Source organism: Anopheles nili, chromosome 3 (genome assembly GCF_943737925.1).
Source record: "Anopheles nili chromosome 3, idAnoNiliSN_F5_01, whole genome shotgun sequence".
In the NCBI taxonomy this organism is placed as follows: Eukaryota; Metazoa; Arthropoda; class Insecta; order Diptera; family Culicidae; genus Anopheles; species Anopheles nili.
The window spans coordinates 34,547,075-34,571,945 of NC_071292.1; the positions used below are offsets into that span (position 1 = coordinate 34,547,075).

General features: G+C 45.0%; 1 protein-coding gene across 1 annotated transcript; it reads right to left on the minus strand.

Annotated features, from left to right (window-relative positions):
* Positions 1-1,104: 1,104 nt before the first annotated feature.
* Positions 1,105-23,599, minus strand: LOC128723438 (tribbles homolog 2-like). The gene is made up of 5 exons (XM_053817181.1): positions 22,856-23,599; positions 21,995-22,123; positions 21,735-21,895; positions 5,804-5,995; positions 1,105-1,517 (listed from the first exon to the last, which is right to left on the minus strand). The coding sequence occupies exons 1-5, from the start codon at positions 23,597-23,599 to the stop codon at positions 1,169-1,171; spliced, it is 1,575 nt and encodes a 524-aa protein (XP_053673156.1). The 3' UTR covers positions 1,105-1,168.
* Between the last annotated feature and the right edge of the window lie 1,272 nt (positions 23,600-24,871).

Here is a 24,871-nt window from a genome sequence, read left to right on the forward strand (position 1 = left end):
ACAAACAGAACATTTTTGAGGCAAAGTGGCACACACTCACAGGAATATATGCGTACTATTCCATTTCATTTTATCACAACGCATGCTGATGTGGCTGCAAAAATGTTCCGTACTATTGGAGGATGTACTCTCGTTTGAGTCATTGATTTTGTTTTGCCTGGTCGGTGGTAGTAAAGCGCAAGAACATGTACATGCCACCGTTGATATGGCAATATAAATTGCCACAATTTATCAACCCAATAGCAGAGACACGCTGTTTAAAAAACAAATTGTAAGATAAACAGCAAACTTGGAGAAAAAAAAATAACAGGATCTTAAACATTAGGAACCATTTGCAGAATGTTAAGAGTAAGGAAACCGTTAAGGGATGATTTCCTTGATTGCACAAACCGAACGAGCAATTAAGTGAAGATCTAAACAAGACTTCACCTTCAGAAGAGATCGGTTTAGGAAGGGTATAATTTCATTGACATTTGCTCTCGACTCTCGTTTAATCTCGTTCACAAAACGGTTCATTGGAAGTATCCTTCACGGCGAATCGCTCGCGGTATAAATAATTGATATTACTTTAACCATTGCAGCATCGCCTATTTCGCGCTAAAAGGTCTTGTATATCGCAAATCCGTTTTAAAAGAAACCTACTTACAACTAGCTTTTGTACGAACATCTTCGAGCAAACGAATAACGTTGATCAATTTTACATGGTAAGCTTGATCGTTCAATGCTTAATACCTTCGACTTCTCCCGAACATCTTCTCTTTTACTTGATTTACTAACTACACATCGTTCTCGTAATAAGTGTTTCAACTGCTGCCCATACACTACACATATTAGTTGGAGTTGCTTATTTAAACGTACTTATGAGTTCTCTTTACACGATGCTACGTGTGCGTGTGCAAGTACAGGGAAAGTGGGGAGAGAGAAGGATGGGGCATGGGATGGTCTGGTAATAAAACTCTTTCACTTCATTTGTACACACACGCACCATTACTGTGGGGTTTGGGCCCTTGATCGCACTTCCTTCATATAAGGATCTTACAAACCAATCGATCACAGCAACATCCGTGAATCCTGGAGCATATTATCACTTGATCCAGGTTGGTAATAGCTTGCAACAGAGCTTGTGCTTCAGGAAGAACTGATGATTTCCTTCGATGCCACCTAAAACTTAGTTATCAAAGGTGTCCCCGGAACCAGAATATTGCAACCGACAAAATGATGACAATTTGGAGTCTTCACTTTCCTCCGACGGATCAAACCACTCCGGAACACAATGATCGTCTGCCGCGGGACCGGATTTACTCGAGTGCAGCCCATATCCGTGGTCTTTACTGTCGTCGTGCAGTAGCCACGGATGGAAAAGCACGTCCTCGGAGGCAATGCGTTCTTCTGGATCCCTTCGAAGTAAGGCTCGAATGATGCACCGGGCCTTGGACGAGAGACATTCCGGCACGGTGAACTGGCCACGGCTGATTTTTGCAAATAGCGATGCATGTTCCGAATCATTGAATGGATATCTGAATGGGCGAAACAAAAAGAACATGTAGAAAATTATACTAACTGATATTTTTCAATCAAATTATAGATCAAATTCCCTACTCGTCGCTACATTGATAATTTTAAGACACTTCAATGATGGGTTTTTAAAGCTTATTTAGCACACAAGTTTCGCTACCAACCAAACATACGCGAAATTCAAAAACCAACGAAATGTATTCGGATGTTCCGTCGTATTTCTGCTCCACATCCTTGAGCCCTGAAGGATGCGTGTTTCATACGTCAAAGAGAAAAAAATCAAACAGACGGCAGGTGGACCGATATAATTGCAGTTTTTGAAGAGTTTTCTGGCGTGCATCTCAACTTCCACCAGCTGAGTAGCGGCCCCGAGGGAGATTGAATAGAAGAAGTGGCAATCAGAGGGCAAAGCATAATTTTCTCTCCGTTCATCTTGACGTCATCCGCGAGATTTAGGCGTTCAAAGGAAACGGTCAAAAAGAGAAAAAAAATACGTCAGCTCAAACTGGAGTAGAAAAGATCCTGATCGTTGGCGTCTCCCTTCTCGATCTTCAAGCCCGTGACATCGTGCTTCACTTGTAAAGCCCTTCGCTGGCTCTATTCTCTACAGCAGTGCGAAACTTGCCTCCACGAGAAGGCTTTTTTGTTCGTTGCTACTTTGAGCAGATCCACATGGTTCTGGATTGTTTCAGTGTTCAAGTTGTTCGGCAGTTTTCTTTTCGGCTTGCTTTTCGTACGCAGCAAACACCGCGGAGAGAGAGAGAGAGAGAGATAGAGCTGATGAGAAAAGTACAGCCGGCTGCATATCCTTTTGCTGCAACAGGAAACTCGCAAGCAACATGTGTTTCATCATGATGCACGTTTTCTTTGCATTTCGTTTCTCGTTTTCCTCTGCGTTTGACACTCGCTGATGCTTTATCCTTTCTGTGCCGTTCATCTTCAATTCCGTATGTCCTCCCTCTCTCCGTCGCTATCCTTCTTTCTAGCCGCCGGCCAACCGTCCACCATCACAATACTATACGAGAAAAACGTTGGTGTTTAATGTCCTTTCGGAGGACGGTTAATGGTGTGCGGTGGCCATAGGATCTTCTGCAGCGGAGAGGATAGCAAAAAGAACACGAATAAACCCCCCCCCCCACACACACACACACATGCTGCAGATATCGAAGAAAAGAAATACATCTGCTTGTTTTCTACCTTTTTTTTCTCCGTTGATCAGTGTGTGCATTCCAATTCATATTTTCTCGGTCCTTCATCGAACACGGGCATTTCGGTTCAAAATGCCATCAAACGGTGCACAGAAAAGCGTACATACTGATGCTTATCTGCTATCCTCACATGCTTTGCCATGCACACCCATGATTTGATCGTTTCCAGGGATTTGGGGCAGGATTTTTTATGCTTCAAATTATCCACTCAGACCATTTAAACAAGTGAAAAGGTTATATTTTGAATGAAATAATTTTTTTTCAATAGAAAAAAATTTCAAATGTTTTAAGCGTTTTGAAAGACAAATAATAACAACAGAAACACTACTCAAAAATATATGTTAGGCTTACAATTGTGTCAATTTTAAACATATTTAGAATTACAAAACAGATTGTAAGTTCTGTAAGATTGTGTAAGCTGTGATTTTTTTTTGAGGAATGTTACATGTTCAACCACCTCGACGTAAAACGATCGTTGGTTTCAAGGACATTTTCTTCCTAACAGTTCGTTGAAAATATGGCCGAATTCTCTTTGTACAGCTTGTGGATCCAATTCCAGAACGATCCGCTGCTGACAGCTGCGATCGATCGATTGCTTTCAAGGATATCGTTGTTTGACCAATCGTATCTCTTCCCACAAGATTCTCGAGAGGAAAAGCTAGAAAGAAGTATTATTTTCTAACCTCCCCTATCCTCTAACAGGTAAAAAAAATCATCTCCTAATACGACCCAACAAAATATCATTTACTTATATTATCGCAATTTCGCGAGTAATTGTGTTATTTCCTGCTGCCACAAGAGCCGTACATAATCGTTGTACGAGATGAGTGAAGCTTAAGCATAATTTCATTTTCGGTTGTTTTTGTTTTTTTTATCTCATACTCATTATGCGACGCGCAGGCAGATGCAATTCGCTCACTGTGGATTTCCCTACACACGCCGAAAACAGGATCTTCTCTGATGCAACCTAATCCGATCCTGAGCACCAAATCGAATAAAGACGGAGGATGTCCGGCACAAAGAACAACAACCGGAGGAGTTTCTTCTGTGCAGATGTGTACGGTGGGCTTACACGCACGCAAAATTAAAGCCAAAAACAAAATGTGGTCGCGTGTGCACCTGCCGCGAGTTGTTTCCTACTCCTTTTTTATTTTTTTTTGGTTTAGCTGCATTATCCTGCTTGCCGGTTGTTTCCATATTCTGCCGTGTGGCTAAAGGCTTATTTCTTCTCTTTGCCGGGTCTTTTTTCACCCGTCTATAGCAGTGAGGCCTGCTGCTGCTGAACCTTTTCTTACGCTCGATGATATCTCGCTGCCTGGCCAGTTGCGTGTTTTGTTTTATTTTCTTTATGCATCCTTCGTCGCTTACTACCTTTGCTTTACGTCGGCTATTGCCCTTTGGGCAGTTATATCGTCTCAAGAACAGCAGAATCACGCGTGTTCGTCTCAGAAGCTATCCTTTGCCTGGGCTAGCGATGCTCACCATTCAAAAGCGACCAAAGCGGGGGTATTTCAACCCATTACGCCTTTCGATTAGCATTTAACTGATTTTGGCTTGAAAACATAAAAATTCGAAGAATTTTGCTAAATTCAAGCTGCTAAGGAATTTAAGCTTGATGAATCATCACCAACTATGCGTCATATCAGTAGCTCTCATGTTCCAACCGATTCTGACATTAAGGTAAAGAATGAGTAACAGCTTGTAGGTGAAACCACAAAAGAAAAAAGGGGGAAATTCTCCACCGTAAATAATCCATTTGAATGATCATATTATGCTTCGATCTCTTCGCGGAATGATGTCAGCACGCGATCGCTGCTGACGTAGTTGCTGCTACTCAAAAACCACTAAAACCCCGTCTGCGATTAGCGCCAAAGGAATGAACTACCTGAAAAGATCGAGAGGCACGTGAAGACGATCTTACGGTATTTCGGTGAAAGACCAACGGTCGGTTTAACAGATTGGTGAACTCACGTTCCGCCACCACGAATGAGTTCAATCAGGTCGTGTCGTGAACAGGCTACGATCATCAAGCGGATGGCTACGATCACCACCAGCAGCAGCGGCAAAACGATACAGACAAGACACAAACAGGAACCAACGTGATTTTGCTCATCTGACATAGCGGCAGCAAAACACTGCAGCAACAAAAGCCCGCTTACAACGCGATCTGTCATGGAAACGTACGATCGAAAAGTCAACGACTGGCATAATTCCTGCAGGAGTCAGTCAGCGGAACAAACCCACGGTGACGTACGCGAACTTCGTGTGTTTGGGCAGGTTGATGCCTGTTCGCGCCGGTTAAGTGGGTTTTATTCTCACACTCGAAAGCAATCACTGAACAGTGATGGTGATGGTGTGTGTTGTTAAAAACAGATAGCGTTGCTTGGTTGCATTGAGCCACGAGGAGGAAAAGCCCAGCATTGCTGATTCACTTTCAAACGCACACTGGATGCTTATCAGTAACTGCGTAGTAGTAACTGCTGGCGATTAGAAAAGATTTGTTTGCGATGGAAGAGAATTTGTTGCGTGATGCAATTCTTATTCATTTTAGAATCTCCAACATCTTTGATGCATTGTACTTCTCTGCCATTTATGAAAAAGGTGTTTAATATAAATAACCTCTTACATTATTGGGTTGAAAAATTATAAAAATTCATGTATTTTCAGGTAACGCTCAGCAAATTTCTATCGAGCATTTTTTATCTGAGCATACTGGTTTTATCAGAAAATTGTGCCGTTTACGTCAATCAACAGTCCGATACAAGAACAGGAAAAACTTACGGAACATTAAAACAAAACCAGTAATACCATAAAAATTACAAATCCCGTTCGATCGACACCATCAAAATCTCGATCATTGAACTCGTAGTGCAATTAGGGAAATTACATCAAGCACCTACAGCGTAAATCTGTTCCGATCGAATAATAGCACCCGCTCTGTCGTGGATTTTTCAACTTCCTCCCACAAAGAGACCACCGGTGGGATCCGTACCACGAATCGAAATTGATAATTATACGCATCCGTTAGCAAAGAAACGATCGGTATTAGTTTTGCTTTCTGAAAGCTACGGTGTTCTTACCTTCCAACCAGCATCGTGTAGAGAATAACGCCCAACGACCACATGTCGGCAGCCTTGCCCGAGTACGTTGTATTGGCGCGCAGGATTTCCGGCGACACATAGGCGGGACAACCTCGTTTGTCCTGGAGTAGATCCTCGGCCGGATCGTCCAACACGACGGCATCTTCCAGTGATTCTAGCTTCAACTGAGTTCTGCAAATGACATCAATTAGGGGAAAAAGAAAAGAGCTCAATTAGCAAAGGTTCGCAAGTGATGATATATTATGTTTTTTTTCTACATGCTGCAATTATGGACCAGCGGATGTCTACTTTGCGGAGTCTTTGACGATGATTGGACGAAACATCGTGAAGGAGAGACCACCCCAGTGCAGAAATAGGAAAATGTTTTATACACATAAGGTAGCATTAAATGCTATGTTCGCAACAGCATATTCACGTGAGATTGTTACTAGCACTCTCTTCTCTTGACCAGCAACGTCACAGCGTTTTGCTTATATCAATTCAAAGAAACAGATTAGATATGCCTTGCTATGGCTCCAAATTGACTTTCTGATATCGCTGCTACTGCCAAGTCCTTGATGCGCGTGATTGCAAAAAAAAAACGTGCGGTAAAGGCATTGTAATAAATATCTATTTCACGACCGCTACCTTGGCCGTCAGGGTTATAGGCTGGATGTATTTCTCTCTCTCTCATTACACCACCGCACTTCGTGTGCCTGAATATCACTTGATCACGTGCTCTATGGCGCAAAACGGAGGCAGTACTTAGAGGAAAGTTTTGTTATAAAGAAAACGAAAAAGAGCCTTTTATAGATGATGGGACGTTTGCTCGAATGATCGTGATATTTAGAATACTAACAATAATCACCAAGCAGGCGAATAGGAAGATTTTTCATTAAAAAACGTTTATGCGCCACCCACCAACCCACCAGACAATGCAACCAACACACTTGGTTCTCAAATGTGCTTTTCTTCTCTTATTTGCCTCAGAGTGTCTCTGCCCCTGAACAAATGGACGCTTGGCCATAATTTCGACATAGCCAAGTGTTGTCCTCCAGGCAGGCTTTTGTTTCACACTGAAATTTTTCATTACCACAGCTGTAACAAAATCGTTCCTCTCTTTTCGTTTTTTCCACGATATTTCTTATTCGACAGCGCCACCCTCGGGCCAGCCGGCTTTCCACCCAGCTCTCTCTCTCTCTCTCTCTCTCTCTCTCTCTCTCTCTCTCTCTCTCTCTCTCTCTCTCTCTCACTCACTCTCGATGCAATCGAGTGAGGGCCATTGTGGAGGGCACCCCCGTCCGTCCGTCTTCACATCCACCCCGGGCTCCACCACCGAATTATATCCGGTGCCATTCAGTCGAAGGTGAAACACGGATGGTTGTCATGTAAATGAGCCTTCCATGCACCATCGTTTTCATCGCGGATTCCACAACTGTGTCGGTGTGCGTCACGCGTCGTCACCTTTACGCCTTGGTGGGTGGTGGGAGGTGATCTTCCTTTCTCGGTCTCTCCTTGAAGGCAGCCCACAGAAGGCCACTAATGCGCCAAAGGAGTGATGTTTGGGCTTTACCTCGATCACACCATACGTGGTCAATATTCTATCATTTCCACATTTTCACATGCCACCGGAAACCGGATATTGAACCATACATTGTGGGTATTATATTAGCATTCGATAGAAAAAAAGGCTTCGTTACATGCGGACATTCAAATGGCGAATAAAAAAGATGAAGTCCATCAAAACGCGCGAACAAAAGATAAAGCCCAAATCACACAACTCGTTCACACGGAATACAAATTATCGCAAAGTTAGTCATGACGGCAAGTGAAAGCAAATTACGAAAGCAGTCGTTTTCCTTTCCCCTTTTGTCGTTGGATGAAGAAATCACAAGCCCGTTGATTACTAGGAAAGTGCATCACTTGCACTGAATCGCACGGTTACGCAAACTCTGCGGAAGAAAGTATGCCATTTCCTGCAAGCAAAGGCGCATGTTTTACTATACACACGTTTCGTTTTTCGTGGCCAAAATTCGTATCAAAAGTTTTCCCTTTTCCTCGTCGGAATGACACGTTTTATACGATTTTTCGTTAAAATCAGGTGGCCAGGTAATTGGGGATTTTGAAAAAAAAAAGCGAAGTGCTTATTCCAGCGTTTTACCTCTTAGAACCTCAGCGGTGTAAGCGACCCTTCACACAACCATTTCGTGGAGGGAAATTTTTCTCTGTCATTCGGGAATGATATTGCAAAGTCACCAATGCACAAAACCGCTCACTAACCCACTCGATGGCGTCCCGGTTCCGGGGCAGGACAATCTTTGGGAACGTTTCAAATCGGAGCAGAATGCTGCTGCAAGCCATACGACAGATATAGCTTGGGCGTTGCAAACCAAACCAAAAACACCCTTCGTCAATCGGACCAACAGAGCAGCAACGACGACGACGAACGTACGACAGTCCTTCGTCCGACCGATCTCTGGGAGGTGGTGTTTTGGTTCATTTTTCTCTCCCATCCTCTATCGCTGAAAGGTTGAATTCGATGTTTCGTAAATCCACACGCCACCATAGGGTGAGAGGTGCGATCAGGCCAGGGGATATACCCAGTACAACCCAGCCACGGCAGTCCTCGAAGGCAAGCGATATGTTTCGCAACATAATGAAATGAGTCAAATAAACTGTTACTCATGCAGCTAGTTCACTAGGTAGCGATGGACAATATTTTTTTTACTTCACTAGTAAGCGAGCTAAACAAATCGAGTAACAATTGCATAAGGATCGCTATTATACTACAAGAACGAATATTGCGCAAGTCGTACTAGTAGCCGGTCTGGTCTGCTGGTTAAGCTTAGAGAAGCGTTCTAAAGTATGATGAGTTTAAAGGCGGAATTTCACAACACCGCTCGGAAGTGGTTTCAATATTATGAAACATTTCGTACAATTTTTCACAAAAAATCCCCCATCGTTTTGATGAGTGACATTCCTTGAATGAAATCTATCTACCACAGGCTGCGAATTTCGCTCACGTGCGCAACTCTAGCTAATCGCACGATAATTCGAATATTGCGTCTGGTTGAAGCACGAGGGGGAAAAAATGTCAACAGAAACACACCCCACTCGGTTAATCATATTGGCAACTGGGGGCAGCTGCGTGCATTGCCGTGTATTGCCACCCGAAAAAGGGTGGTCTCTGAGACGTATTTCGCAAGTGTCTCTATTCAGGATCTACTGGCCACCGCGGTGGTGGGCCAACGATTTGGAGCCACAAAACGGGAGCGGTAAAGTGAACCAAGGGAACCAGACGATCAACAGCGTGGGTCCCACCGTTCCAGTCAAACACCGACATTCGAAATCCGCCGGCTACTTCACGCGTACGGTTTGGCCGCCATTTGGCCGAATTCAAATAACGCAATTCTGCCAACGCCATCACCACCAACTGCTACGCGTACTCCACATGGGCACGCGTATGACGACAGTATTGCTCCGACTCGCACGTTCTCTCTCTCTCTCTCTCTCTCTCTCTGGCGCGCGCGCGCGCGTCCCGGGCACTGTTGTCGCGTCATTGAGTTGGGAGCGGCTATGGAGCGACGGCGGCGGCGGTGGCACCACGTATATTAGCATTGCATCATGCTAATGCAATGCGCACGTGAAAAAGTCCAACCAAAAGAACGAAGCACGATCACCTCCTAGGCCCAGCCATCTATCTTTACACACACGCCGTGTCGTGCTGGGGCCCTTTTTTTAAGATGTGATTTATTTTAACATCGGCACCGGTGGCGAGAGAAAACCGGTGGCGACGATCGTCTTCGATAATTTCGCCAGCGTGGTGAGAGTGTTAGTTGAGGCTGTGTTGCAATTCTGCACTCCATCCGCGATTCTGACTGACACGAAGGCGAATTCTAGAGCATTTTTAATAACCACACACCGATCGTTCCGAGCGCTCGTCGTGTGTATGAATATTACTAAACGGTCAGATGACATTCCACGCGGGCGTCTTCGTTGTTGGCAGTAAAAAAGAGCAAATGCCAACAAACTGAACGCGTTACGGTGTATGTGCACTCGCTGTACGCGATCATAGGCTTATATGAGGAGACAAACGATCGCTAGTGCAGACGATCGAGTGATGCGCGCGAGGAGCAAGAGCAAACAGGAGAGATAGGACGAGCGAAAGAGAGCGAACCTCTCGAATTCTCAAGTTCAAACATACGCTCCTCCGGTACAATAATACGCAGTGTGGGGCAACATAGGGCTGCGTGTGGTGGAATAAAAATAAAATAGACGCAGCAAGGGAGTGTAGGAGACGAGCACGAGTATATGCTAAACGAAGACGAGGTTCAGCAATACACCCTCCTAGGCCGGTGTTGTGTTGCGCGTTGGGGTTGGATGTACCAATGATCGCGGCGATGGCGGCATTTTCATTCGCTAGGCAATCACATATCGATTTGCGCGCTGTTGAAAACGAACATCAAGCTGTTCCACACGAATCTGCAATTTCCTCTGCATGTGTAAGTTGCAGAAACTTTACGGCAAAAATTAGGGATTTCAAAAACAAACACGGACCAAACGATTCCATCGATCGACATTCTATCAGATCACTAACCCCACGAGTTGATCAAATGATGATGCAAAGCATGAATGCATTTTCCCCACATCCCAGAGCATTCAAGTGGCAGGACATTCTACGCGTGCCAAGGGAGTGGACAAGCGCCGAGAACGGGCCCACTATTCATACACCCGTGTGTTGTGGTGGTAGTGGTGCTGACCGTCGATGCTGATACGCGTCTTGGGTGTGCATTAAACCGTGATCGTGTGCTTGCGTGGTGGTCATTACAGCGAGATGCCATTTTTGCAACCAACACGAGATCGGCTGAAGGCGGTAAAGGTTATTGACAGATCATGCACAACACCACGTATAAGCTTGAGTTTGGCAAATGTAGCTGCTATTTATGGCCCTTGGCGCTACCGTTGCTCAGCTAGGTGTGATTTGCTATGAGTTGCTAACATGGGTTGTTCGCACCTATACGATTTCCTACCTACACAAACGATAACGCTGTTTGATGCAATTCGTGCGAATGTCGCAAAGGACAATCATGTTGAGAAACATCCCCGTCAGATCGTCACAAAGAGTTTTCACATGATAAATATGTCTGTCTACGTCACGTCGTTTGTCAAAATCGTTTTGGATGCGCCGCCTTTCAGGTGGGTTTTTTTTCAGAAATAAAAGATGAAATAAAAATTCCACACCATGCGCATCTTCAAACGTGTTACGAATCCCGGATTTATTTGATTTCCTGCTCATTATCTAAAACATTTCCGGTTCGCCTTGCCTTTGCCTCTATTCTTCTGTGGTTCCATTTTCCACCAGACATTCCACGGCATGGTTTTGCTTCGCTTCCGTACCGTTACGACGCCAAGACCCAAGCAAAGGCTGGGTTTTCCACTCATGAAGTTCAAAAGTAAGAGAAGCGAAAAACCAGCCACAGGTTGTGTACGCTTGGAGCGGAGCAAAAATATGCCGTTGTGAAAAATATGACCGTACAAGAGCACGAGAAACCCAGCACCGAAGTAGCTCAGTGAATTCCCAACCCTTAGGCGAAACACCATCCGGCAAGCTACGTACTTACGTCGATCATTTATGTACTTTTTCCACCTCCAACGCTATCGTTAAGGAAAACCACACTCAACAGTGAAAGAAGACTCTCCCGTGTCTTGTCGAGAGAAGCCTGTGAAAGTTACCGACACACGTTTGACCTATCAGAGTGCTATCTCCGTTTCTCTTTATGCTACAAAAATGCCTCCGGCACGCGGTCCGGGAAGTTTCACCTTTTTTGCTTGCCAATTTCTAACCGGGAAGAGCTCCGCTAAGAGGTTGCATTTTTTTGTTATTTTGCACCCCTTAGTTCCTGGTTCCTGGTAGCGATTGTTGGCTGCAGCGAGCTCTTACACAATCTCTACAAAGCCTGCAGATAGTTGCATCGTTGGGAGGAGAGAAATTGAATTTTAAACGAGCAAAAACTGGAGCCTTCATCATTGTGTAGAGAAGGCGAATCTCATAAAAGGCAAACATTTCTTTTCTTTTGGCCTCGATGCACTAGGTGGTTCGTGGTGTTCGGGTTTACCCGTCTGTTCATAGGACTTTGAGTTTTCCTGTGCCCTCAAACATGACCTAAACGTACGAAATCAATCGTTCCCGACGCATCAACGAACTGAAAGTGTAACAACAGCAACCATTATGCTTATCAGCCTCCGGACACACGCACGCAACGTGATTCTCGGAGGCACAGATTCAAATGCGTTGATTTTCACACTGGCCAAACCCGGTATTAACGGCGTAAACGGGTGATGCGAAGAAAGAAGCAAGAAAATGCCACACACGGACGCTGAAAGGCCGTTTAATAATCAATTGCTTTCGTTAGGCAATAGATCAACCACCTCTCGAAGCCACACAACCACGTGGCGATTAGGTGAGCGCATGAAACAGGAAAACACGCGCCAATCGAACGAAAGTGCCCGCCTAAGTGGGGTGTTGGGCTTAGGGAAACCAATTCACTCCCTATCGGAGGAGTGCGTTACATATATATAGACATTTCCAAAGCCGAACGACCAACGAGACGCACTTTGAATTATTTCCCGTACACAGCAGCGCCATTGCAACGGTTGCAAACAAGGAAGTGAACTATGTAATGCACAGTTTCAAGTCCGTGCACGCTTCTCGTCGTGAGGCGAAAGCAGGACGACATCTAACAGAGGGAAACTGCAGTGAGAAGGAAAATCGGGCGATAGTTTTTGCACGCACCATTACGCAATCAATGGGTATTTCGGAACACACGACTTGCGTACTTAAACGACTTATTCGTGGGCAATATATGAAGGTGTGATGGGTTCCCCAGAAAGGTTTATCAAAGGGTTGTGAAATGCACCTTTCGTCGCAAATATTATTGAGTTATTGGCAAAATTTCAAAAACGCTTAAAAGTTTAAATGAGTTTTTACAATGAGTTTTTACAAACAAATACACACATCGCGTAGTTGCAAGATAAATCCCTAACATGTAATCCATGGTACCGCACATCAACCAATTTACAACACGATTGTTTATGATCTTCTCCAACAGCAACAACAAAGTAGCAAAGTTTATAAAAGCCTCCCAGCTTAGATACATGTTAAACAGCAGCAGAAGCTTAACGCAATCGATTGATCTAGTTTACTGCTTTATGGTGGTGCTTTTTCTTTTCCTTTTGTTAGTTCCAGGTTCCTAGGAGAACCGAATTCAATTTGCTCACCTCCTCCTACACATCTGTCCGAAAATGCACCAAATTTCATGCTTTATAGGAATTCTGTACCGCCCTTAGCGCAAAAGGGCTTTGTGTTTAAGGTAATTCGATTTAGAGGAAAAATTCTCACAATACCCGACGACGACCCACAGGTACACACGCGAAGGATTTTACAACGTTTCAGGTAGAAACTGCATTCAAACTTCCAAAAAGGAGTCCGTAAACTTCGCTCAGTTTCAGTAACAAAACATACCAGCAGATATATGCATCGCTTGCGCGTGTGGCTTTGCATTCTTCCTGCCCCGGATACCGAGGGATTCGACCTTTCGATCGTTTAGTCAACCGTGTCCTGGAATCCGAAAAAAGGATCAGACCATCATGCGGCCTGTACACACGGCGGTAAGGTAAACCGAAGGGCGACCATAACGAGGAGCAAAAACTTCCAACGGCTGGTCCTTAGGACGACTGCAGCCATATGGGTCGGTCGTCGGAAAGGAAGTAAACTATCAAAGCAAGCAAACTCGCTGCAACATTACGAAGAAGGACGACGAGCGTAGAAAGGTTGGTGGTTGAGGACGTGGTTAGGTTCTTTCCTTACCTTGACAACCTGGTTTACCTGGTGCAGGCTTGGGAAGGGGATGATGTACCATGCGAGGGCGAATGAGGGATATCGAGAGAAAAGTGTTCCCATATTTACACACTCAGATATCGAACGATCGTATATCGCATGCGGCAAACGACGAAAAAAAAAAGACAATCGATGCCATATATGGATCAGTGAGTTTTCCTACCCTTAGGGCAAGACTACGATCGAGAAATGGTGCGTTCGTTCTGACAACGGATACTCTCGAGCACTGCCCAAGTGCAGCATTGCACCACACCAGACTTGTAGTTCTTCCTTCAGGACCAGCAAAGGCAGCAATGTGGCAGCACGCCGAAAGGAAAACATCTCTGCCAACAGAGATGCAACACGGAAGAAACAAATATCACAAAAAAATCAATAACCAACGTCGGTTTCCCTGCTGAGACCCACGCCAACAGATGGAACACATTGAACATCTGCGATAACTTCGGGCTTCTTGTCTTGTATCCCTTACGCGTGTATGGGTAAAGGACACAGATCCTTCCCAGAGGTTTGAACATTTAGAACCCTAAAAAGCCAGCAGCATGCACCGGCATACATAAATGTGGGTGATTTTATTGCTGCCTTTGCAATGCCAGCGACAGCGATTTTCCCACAGTTTTCCCCTCAAAGGAACACATTGTAACTGCGCTCGGTATCAGTAATATTCACTCTCACCATTCGTGAAGTAAGTAGCGCGTAGAAAGAAAAACATCCCAGATCGTCGGATGATTCAGACACCGAAACAAAGAGGCTTTAAAAAGCAAGCAAGTGGTGAGAAAGTACACCATTTACAAATACACATGGCGCAATGGCGTATGTCCCAAAAATACTGATAAAGTTCGAAGAACCCAGGATTGCTTGAAAAGAGAAAAAAAGAACATAGCTGCCTCCCACACAAAACGTTACCACGTACGTAATAAAGCTCTTGTTGGGAAAACCGCGATTATTTTAGGATCCGACGCTGTCAAGATATCTCACCATGCAAGCAATTTGAAGGGGTTTAATTTTTTGTAAAGAAAATAGCTCACTGACACGTTAACGAGAGTGGCTATCTAAGCTCTTGCTCAAATCTTATCTCTAAAACGGCAAAGATTAGACCACACGCCATACGTGTTTCGTAGCACATCCATAATGACTTTAAAAAAATACGCTGGTGCTTCACAGAGACATACTGCGCCTTTAGCGGATAATTTAATAAAATTGACGTATTAGTTACGATACGATCATATTCATTCGGCGTCTTGTCTTTAATTGAATAAGCGTGTGTAGAATGCAATTAATTACACCCAGCAATCTGAAATTGAATGCAAAAGAAAAGGCGAAACGATTTGTACACAAAATAAAACATACCTTTTCCTTTCCCCCACAAAGGTAGGTTGGTTTTTGTTGCTACATTGTGCTTATTAAATTTATGCTTATTTAATTAAGCTGATCTAATTTTACTTTATTTCACCACACTTTTGTGGTACTTTAATTCAATTTGGAATCGACACTGCCCTTTCGCGATCGCAGGCACCTGCACGTCTACCGCAAGGTTCCCTCAGCCTAACGACTTTATTCACTTAGTAGATGAGGTAATGAGCACAAACTAATTGCCGTTAATCTAATAAATCATACTCTGCGGTTTCTTGTCGTGTAAACGGGGCGTGCAAGAAGTGGTTCACTTCCTTGGATGCGCAGGCGTGGGTGCGAATGAATTGTATTGTAATTTAATTTCATTTATTCGAACATAGCTCCATACCCCAGACTCACGCTCAATTACGGTGAGGAATTCTGTCGAAAAGACAAGATTTCTTGCCGAAAAAGGACTCCAGTCTTTCGCTTCAACGCGTAAATGGTCCTTCAAAAACACCCTCAATCAACAAAAACGCTTTCCACCGTAATTGATGGACACGTGTTGGAGGTTAAGCTGCAATCCCCGATTAACGCATCAACCACGCTGCGTTTATACTCCGGAGGTTGAAGCTGAGTTGAAACCAACCCGATATTGGACCGTCTCTTGGGCCCACAATGCCACAAACAATTGCAGCATCGTGGCAGTGTCCTTCTTGGAAACGCGTTACTACCAAGCGTGTCCCAAGGTTCTTGCTGGAAGTTCTGCTGTTGCCGTAAACGATACAAACAACCATCTCTCGTAACGATGGATACATTCAAAGCATTAGATGGATACCGCCACGACGGGGCTTTTTCGCTCGAATACACGCGACTTTTGGCGGTCTAAACAAAATCTTGGTCATGGTCAAATCTTTCCCCCCCACTGTAGGGACCTTAGCGCAAGTTGTCCACGCTCCTCTCCCCCCCTCCCCCCCCTACAGCCTGTGTACTCCCTTCCCCCCTTTTGCATCAATTGTTGTCCTCAATCGGTCTTCTTCAATCGCTCGAAGGCACCGAGAGCCAACCTGAGAAGGGGATTTTAAAGACTTTACCAGTTGCAGCTTCTACTCGAACTGTCTCTACCCCACCAAAACGACGGACACACAGCAGACGAAAGGCCTTTTCAGCGGTCTTGATCTCGGTCAAATGCACTCCTCTACCAGCGTTCCTCCACTCTGCTTCTTTCCTCCCACCAACCAGTGGGGTTCGCTCAGAGGACCTTCAAATCGAAAAGCCGACCAAACCAACCCTCCCCATTGGCATTGGACGTCAAATTGGTTGTCCAGCGGAAGATGACATTACCAAATGAGGCCTCTCTTTTGCGCTTGCCTTACCATCTGATTCCCTCGCTCTTTCGCTCTCTTTCTCTCTGTTTCCGTCACTATTTTTCGCAGCGGACGCGTTTTCGTTTGAGAGATGCTTGTGCAAATACTAGCTAGGAAAATGGTTTCGGATGAAGGCAATATGGTGTTGGTGTTGCTACTACTAATTGACACGTGCGAGCCTAACAAAAAATTGAGACACTTTTGCAATAAGCGTCTAATGTCTGATGGCGAGGGTTCGACGGGAATGAGTACGAGCTATTGTACGAGTAATTGTGGCCCTTATCCAATCCCGTCGCGTTATCAAAGCTTCGTCATTTTGCATTTGTGTTCGGTATGTTGTCATTTAAATGCGTTATAATGCGAATTATTGATGTTACATTGATATCTCACAAAAATGATGCATCATTCATCGAGTCCTGTACATGTTGAGTAATAAAAACCGACCTTCCCTATATCGTTTTTTTTTTCAACTATTTTCTAACGCTTATTAGAAACGTAAGAATTTAATTATGCATCGAGTATAAAAGCACACTTAACCTCACGGTCAATTCCAAAAGACGAAAGTATTTCTTCAGCCCGGCGTCTCGTGCAAATGCGCCAGTATAATTAGACAGGTGCTAACAGCGCCGTCCGAAGGTTGTAGTCCGTAGTTGAAGGATAAATAAACATTGAGCGCCGTTTCGATGGGAAAGCAAGTTTCTGTGGTTCTTGAATCCACCCAAAAAATTGCATCACCCCACCATGGTGCGTGTATGTGTGTGTGTGTAGGATAGCGTTGAACATTTTGATTTGTCCTTCCGAAACACCTTCTCTTGGAACCGGTACCACGAACGACCAACGAACGGTAACTTTTCGCCCTCCCACTGTGGGTCCATCTCTCCCAAAGTGTCAAACCATCATGCTGCTTTGTCACTGGTTTTGGGAAGGAAGGCGTAGTGAAGCTGTGTACGTGTGCTGAGCCTAATTTATTCAAGGGTACTAATTAGTGCTTCTGTAGTGGCCTGTCATCTGCAGACGCTTCGCGGGCATTACAGCGCAACTGCGATCGTTTCATCGCGTCGGTGAAGGTCAACACTTAACGCAAACACTCTCACACACGCGTGGTTCTGGACGTGGCGCAACACCGATGATCAGCAAAAAAAAAACGGTAGCGAAATCGGTAGCGCCACCCTCACCGAGAGCTGGTTCACGAAACAAGTTCCGAAAATCTGAAACCCCATGCCAAATAGCAGCATAATCTTGTGTACCAACACAGTGAGAGAGAGAGAGAGAGAGAGAGAGAGAGAGATTGAGCGCGATCATAGTCAAAACGTTGTGCTGTGTGTACAACACAACGCCACCTACGGATGACGTATTCCCTCCTCCCTCTCCCCCTAGCCCCCGAAACATATTTCAACCGCGAAAGATCAACTCCCATTATTCGAGTGAATTGCGAGACATTGGTTTACCTTCATGTCGCGCGCTTGCTTGCTGTCTGCTCTATCGCTCTGTCTCGGTTTCGATCACACAAACCTTCTGATCTGTGGCTGAGGATCGGAGGCTGCTACCAACAAACACACGCAGCGGGTTCTACATCTCGATCGTCGGCGCTAGGTGAGAAGATTATGCTGTGCGCCACCCAAACGCTAGTCTAACGGCAAAAACCCCCACCTTTCCAAACGAGCAATGCAATTGACCTCGCAATGTTCAACACCGACGCGTTCAGAAATCGACCGATCGGGAGCCACACGATCGTTCGGGCGTTTTCGACGTCGTGGCACAAACACCACACAAATCGGCCCGGTGGTGGTGAGTTGGAAACCTCCAACCATGCCGAGTCAGCAGCAGCAGCAACAGTATTGCTAGGGTCTATCAGCGTTGCGATAGCTTTGACGATCGTGTACGAGACGGCGAAACCGCTTCAACACGCGCACCCGTCCAATGTCACGTTGCAACACGTGCTCGTTCGCCCCAACCGGTTATTTTTGTTCTCTATCAACGTTTTTTGCTCACTCGCTCATTTTCTCCCCTTCGCTCTCGCTCTCTCGCTTTGGTTTAGATTTAGATTTCGAGATTTCCCATCAAGCCTAGCCGCTCACTAGCACGCTCTTTTTTCTCGCTCTGTTTTGTTCTGACCTGAGTTTGTTAGTACATTCGAAGGGGGACCGCAATTATGCCACGATAGTAACTTATTTGGGGTGTACAAAGCAATTATGTCTGTTTGGATCTGACCAAAGCTGCCATAACCACATCTAACGGAGGTAACGGAGGATCATCAGCATCATCATCAGAGGGCATCGATCATCAAACTGATCGTCATGCGACTTCGTTACAGTACAAAACCTTCTCGCAAATAACTTCAATCTAGCTCACCCGACAGAGCCATACCCATATGTCCGGTACAAAAACGGCAAGACACCTTCGCCATCATCACGTGTTCCGATTTTCGGATAAACCCGTCCCAGGCCACGTTGCCTATTGCATTAAGCACGATTTGCCTTGAAACATGATTTCCATTGCGATTGCGACTCTATTTCCTCTCAATTTTCTCTCCCGCGCCCTCTGATGCTTTGGGCAATGGGATGGAGGGGGAGGGGGGGGGGGGGCTCTATATTGTTGCCGTGTCAGATTGGGGTCAGAGAGCATATGGCCAAAAAGGCAATGGTACACCGAGCAGGCTCCCAACCAGCATAGCCCCACGGCAGTATAGTATATTCTGTTGCGTGGTGTGTGAAAAATGAGTAGCGAAAGAAAGAAAGAAAAAAAAACCAAGCAGAGTAGAAAAGAGCCGTCGTATGTCCGCCGCACCCAAGGCAAAGGCCCCCAGCAGCTGGACTGCGCCCAATGCCGGTGCGAAACGGTGCGAAAGTGACAAGAGAGTAAATGTGAGTGAGAGAGAGAGACCAGACGAGCAGCATATTACACTCTCGTCAGTGGACCGGCCGCGTGTAAAGGCTACTCATTGAACCATAGTTTTCAAGGTTTCCGTGTTCCAGTTTACTACCTTTGCGGCGAGTTGGTTGGAGGTTCGCAATTTGCCAACCAACGGTGTGTGCGAGCCCCGCCGTTGGTGTTCAAATCGTCAGAATCCATGGTCTCTCGGATGGTTTCAAATTTGAAGACATGACAGAGCTGTCTAGTAATCGAATGCATTCACTAAAGCTTCCCCAATGTTTCGATCTTTCACTTCGAATCAGAGTTACAGGCAATTCGTGCTGATGAAAACTTATAAGATTTTCCTTCTTCAACAGCTGCAGCGATCGCGCAGTCAGTGAAGAACGTCAATGTGCGAAACACGTACTCGTCAAGCCATGAAAAAGGAAGATGACCTTCCATAAACGACGAATTGGAGTGGCACGAGCAAAAAAAAAAACGGAATGACTGAACACGACACGCGTGTGCGATAGTTCCGATATTCTTACCCAGAACCATACCTTCCCGCGTATGAAGTAAGCTACGCATCATAAATCCGGTCCCTTATGTTGGTGTAGTTCCCCCCAGTACCAAAGACGTAACCTGTGGCCCTTGTAGGACACGCGCACAACACATAACGCAACTCTCGTGCGCAAATAACACGATGGATATATGCTCCCTCTAAAAGGGATATGCAACACGTGGCAGTAACAAAAATTTATGCGAATTCGCAGCGCTTGGTTGATCTTATTTTTTTTCTTCTCTTTTCCATTTCTTTTCCCAAACGGCACGCTTTTGAGCTGGCAAACGTGTTAAGGTTCCCTTCGTCCACTCCTGAAGGTCCCAACAAATAGTTAATTGGTCAAAAGGGTCTCGGCGCGAAAGAAGCTTCGAATTAGGGAGCGTCCCTCTTTCTGAAGTAGCCGCGATTCTTGAGTCGTGTGCCGCTTTCGTGGCCTTAACCACCGAAACCCACACTTACCTTACCCGTTGTGGTTGGATGGGTGCTAAAACAAGGGCATCCCTAGCATTATACAATGGTGATTATTGAAGGGGAGCATAATTAAATTGAAATAGAAAGCCAAAATCGAGTTATCGGGGATTCTGACTGATTCTTGATTTTCTTTACCACATTCGATAATGCAGAAAGTTTCCTGGGGCAACATTATGCAGCAATGAAAAATGCAGGAGGTGCATAACCATTCCACGTATCTCGCCCTTCACAAAACAATCATTTTATTAGCAATCCCTTTGGCCAATAGTTCGCCCGACTGCTGCGCAAACAAACCACATCGGCAACAATCAAAGTCAGAGACTTTGTTTTTTTTTTGTTTTGCATAAAATGAACCCAAAGCCAGGCTTACCAACCAATAATGACCAGATCGGCACGCGGCAGCTCCGAACGTGATCGACACACTTAGTCCACAGGAAGTTCAGTTGGAGAAGGAGACGCCTGAATCGGGGGCTTGGGTTTTGCATCACCATCCAACAGACTCCCATAACCTTCATGGTATGCAATCAGCGACATGCTGCTCAATTATGCTACTGTGCTTGCTCCGTGTCTGTTCTCAACGAACGAACCCCGTCAGCTCTGTTTCAAAAACTCCTGAGATGGTGGAGTTCTTGTTGAAACCGCAAGCCACCCTACGACGTCGTACACATCTCGATAAAGTGTTTTGTCTTTGATAAGTGTAGACTCGCAACACGCCTTCTTGCGACGGATAACAGACCAGACGCAGAACCGCATGTTTGCTTCTTGCGTGGGAAATATTTTATTTGCAATTTTTCTCTCCGCGTTTTAGTCCCCAACCCACGAGTCATTAGCATGCAAGGACTAGTTTCCCTTGTAAACATTGTGTTTCTATGACAACTTGTTGAGCAGAACAATTGTCTTTCTTGTGGTAGCTTTGAACAACCTTGGATGAAAAGTGGATTTGCTCACTAGAACAACAATATGAGTCGTTTCCGGTGTTGCTCGGGAGGTTAATTTCGAAAGAATTGAACTAGCTGTTGTATTTTAGCAAGATAACCAAGAAACTTAAGCTTTTATTTGCGCGTACGAAAGTACTCCTACTACTGTTTGAATGCGATAGGCAACTTTTTCACGTCCAAAATCAAAAGTACATATCCCTGAGGATTCTTGGCGTTAAGATTCTATGGGAACATGCCTGTGAACATCAGCTTGCACTCATAAAAGAGGTCGAGAAACTTTCGTTTACCATATGGGGAAACTTGAACTATCCTCAAGTCCACCCACGGGGTTCACCATATTTCGCCCTTTACCACAAGAACCTGTTGCAGGATGAGGTTTGAAAAGTGTCTTGGTGTCGTGTTTAATTTCATCGCTTCAGCTCGTGTTCGTCATTTTGCAGCAAGATCATCGAAATCGACCAGTGTTCTAACAAAGCGTGATTCTCCCCACACACACACACGGGGTGTTACCTACCTTCCACGATCAGCAAATACAAACTTTCGTAGTTTGAGATCACGCAACACGATGCCTTGCTCATGGCAACTTTTGACTACTTCGCACATTTGACGGCACAGGCGGCGGGCTTCCGGTTCGCGGAGTCGTTTCCGTCTGCGGACATGCGAATGCAGATCACCCTGTTCGTGTGTAAAAAATAATGCGGTAAGAAGTATGAGTTGGATTAATTCAACCGTGCTTTAAAGCCACCAAAGTCCATTCTGGTACATCGTGCTTACCTCCGAAGGACTGAATAGCAGATATGTTTGGTTATTTCCTCTTATCACTTTGTGCAACGAATTCACGTGAGGATGTCCGTCGAGCCTAAAGTGTGCCGTAATCAAGTTCGAACATGGGTTGTTGGCAATCTGCAAATAAACGAAGAAAAAGAAATTTTAATTCTGCATTTATTATCAATTTTTTTTAAACCATGTAGTATTTTCCCAAAATCTCTCATGACATCCCAAGACTTTTGACAAGAAAACCATATGTTCAGATAATAAAGCAAAAAAAAGGAGACAATATACAAATAACTGAGAAGATCTCCTGTTCGTGAAGCCGATGTAATAAAATTCATTTCTCAAACTCAAAACAATAATAAAACTACACAGAGACTTATTTATGGTACTGCAATAAATTAGGGTATTTACAGACATTCCATGGCGACAGCTCATTAAAAACATATTAGGGTTTTTTTTTCCTGCAAGACAAATCAATTAGCTGGTGCTTTGGCTTCTTGCAACGGCAATATAGTCTCATTTTTCGCAACTACCAAAATTGTTCCCAAATAGTCAAACCGTCATAAGAAAAGAGTTTCTCAAATTCAAACTCAAAACGGAATGGAGAAACAAAACGTTATTGCCTACATTTCAACAGCATTTACAACTCTCTACAACACAAGCATCTTTTTTAAATAACGAAGCTCATTGCAGCCAGGTAACAGACGAGACAAGTGTCCCGCCGAAAGGCTAGCTACCGAGATAGGATTACAACCGACATTACGTGATCCTGGACATTGGACCTGTCGATGACGGCAGGTAAAAAGGGCTCCAAAAAGGTTAATTCCTTACTTGCAAATGGTGACATTTTGCTGCTCTTACCTTGCACACCAGCTCCTCGTGCGATTTGATGTCAAAGCACCGGTACAGATTGTTCCCTTCGACCGGTTCCATCAGTAGGTATCGATCGACGAGAATTACCGCATTCAAGGGTGGTGGCGAGACGTTCGTAGAGATAGCATCCCGCAATGGGTACGAAACCGAGGAACCACTGTTGGACGGACTTCCGGTGTTCCGATACGGACCAAAGGCGCCTACAAGTGAGCTTCCTGCGGCACTAACACCGGCCTGTTGTTGATGATGATGTTGTTGCACAGTCAGGTGCCGATGAAGGTGATGATGATGACTGCTGCATTGCCGATGATAGGGACACAATTTGTGGTTGGAATTTGTACTGCTATTACTGAGAGGTCCTCCACTTCCTTGCTGATCGTTACTACCACCACCTGAGGTCGCTTGTGCCACCGAAAGGATCTGGTTTAGGAAGGTCACGTTAGAGTTAGCAAGCAATGCCGCATTGGTATCTGCTGCTATGGAGGAAGCAGTAGCTCCTGAAGCTGTGCTAGCGGTTCTATCCGGGTCCGACGATGAATCCGATCCACTGGAACCACCCGGTAGAATTGCTGTTCCGTCCGTGACAGCATGGTGGCTTACGTGGGATGTAAAGCTTGCGGAAGCGACTACTGAAGAAGGCAGTTCGTCTGGTTTGTGCAGGCGAAGGAAGTCATTTATGCGTGCAACCGAACTCGTCGGTGAGACACTTGTGGTGGAATTGAGCGAATTCATTATTTTCGCTTCGCTGATCTCGGCAGAACGGCTTAGTTCTCTCCTTTGCTGAGTAAAAACGCTTTCGAATTTCGCGCGAACTAACCGAACAAGAGACGGTTACACGAAATGCGAAACACTTTTTATTATATAAAAAAAACACCTCAACACAACGACAACACTTAACAAGCTATTTGCTTTCTGTACACAAATCAGGAACACTGATCCTCATCACGAACACGATCACGGTGAACTGCTCGTCTAGAGCTAGAGGCTGGTTACACATATATCATTGTGATGAATCATACGCACCAAATTAAAACAACGCGGCTTACTTATTTTCTATACACGCTTGTCACACGTCACACCATCCGCACGTCAGAGACGGACTCCTTTTTCGTCGGACAAAACACAACGCACCGCACACACAAACATGCGCGAATTGATAACTACGCGATCAATATACACTACCGCGTAGATCGGCCTTCAAGACAGCCTCTATCACAGTGGCAGTGGACGTCACACGTTAGCAGGAAAACATCGCGCTGCTTTATGATGATTATCTTTTTTTTTGTGCGTTATGCTTTTCCCAACATTGAAAGATAAAAAGCCGATTCTATTTGGAAGTTTCTGGTCTCTCGTCGTTACAGCGCCATCGTACGAAATATTTGTCGATTCAACACACTTTACACGATCCACTCGAGAACACTAACAAACCAACATTACTTTGTAAGCATGTTGCTGTTGTTTCGATGAATGATTCATACACATTACGTTCATTGAAGGAGGCTAATAATAAGAGGGAGAAAGAATACAAAAGCACCCCGGTTAGTGAAAGAACAGAACGGAGCGAACACACCGTGCCATCGAAATGGCGACATTTGAATGACAGCCGGGCTCTTGTAGGTGTGTAAAAACGACACCATGGCGGAATCAATGGCCAGTAATTGATCAACAAGTAGACCTGCACAACAAGTTCACACCGGCACACTTCGCAACCGATCCTGCGAGCTATTGATTGAATGCAATCCCGGAATTCCTGTATTTCACAATCAGCCGCGTGTCTCGTTGGAACGCGTTTGTGGAAAGGTCGAGGAGTTTCTTCATGCTGTTTGCTTCATACTTCTGTATTTACCTCCGCGATGGCGCAAGGACAGATAAGCGGTATGACGATGGTACTGAGGTCCCAGTACTTGCCGTACTGATAGTAGCGCACACAATCGCAACACCAATTGATGTCGGGTAATGGAAAATAAACTGCAACAACAACTGTGTGCACTCTTATCTTATCGT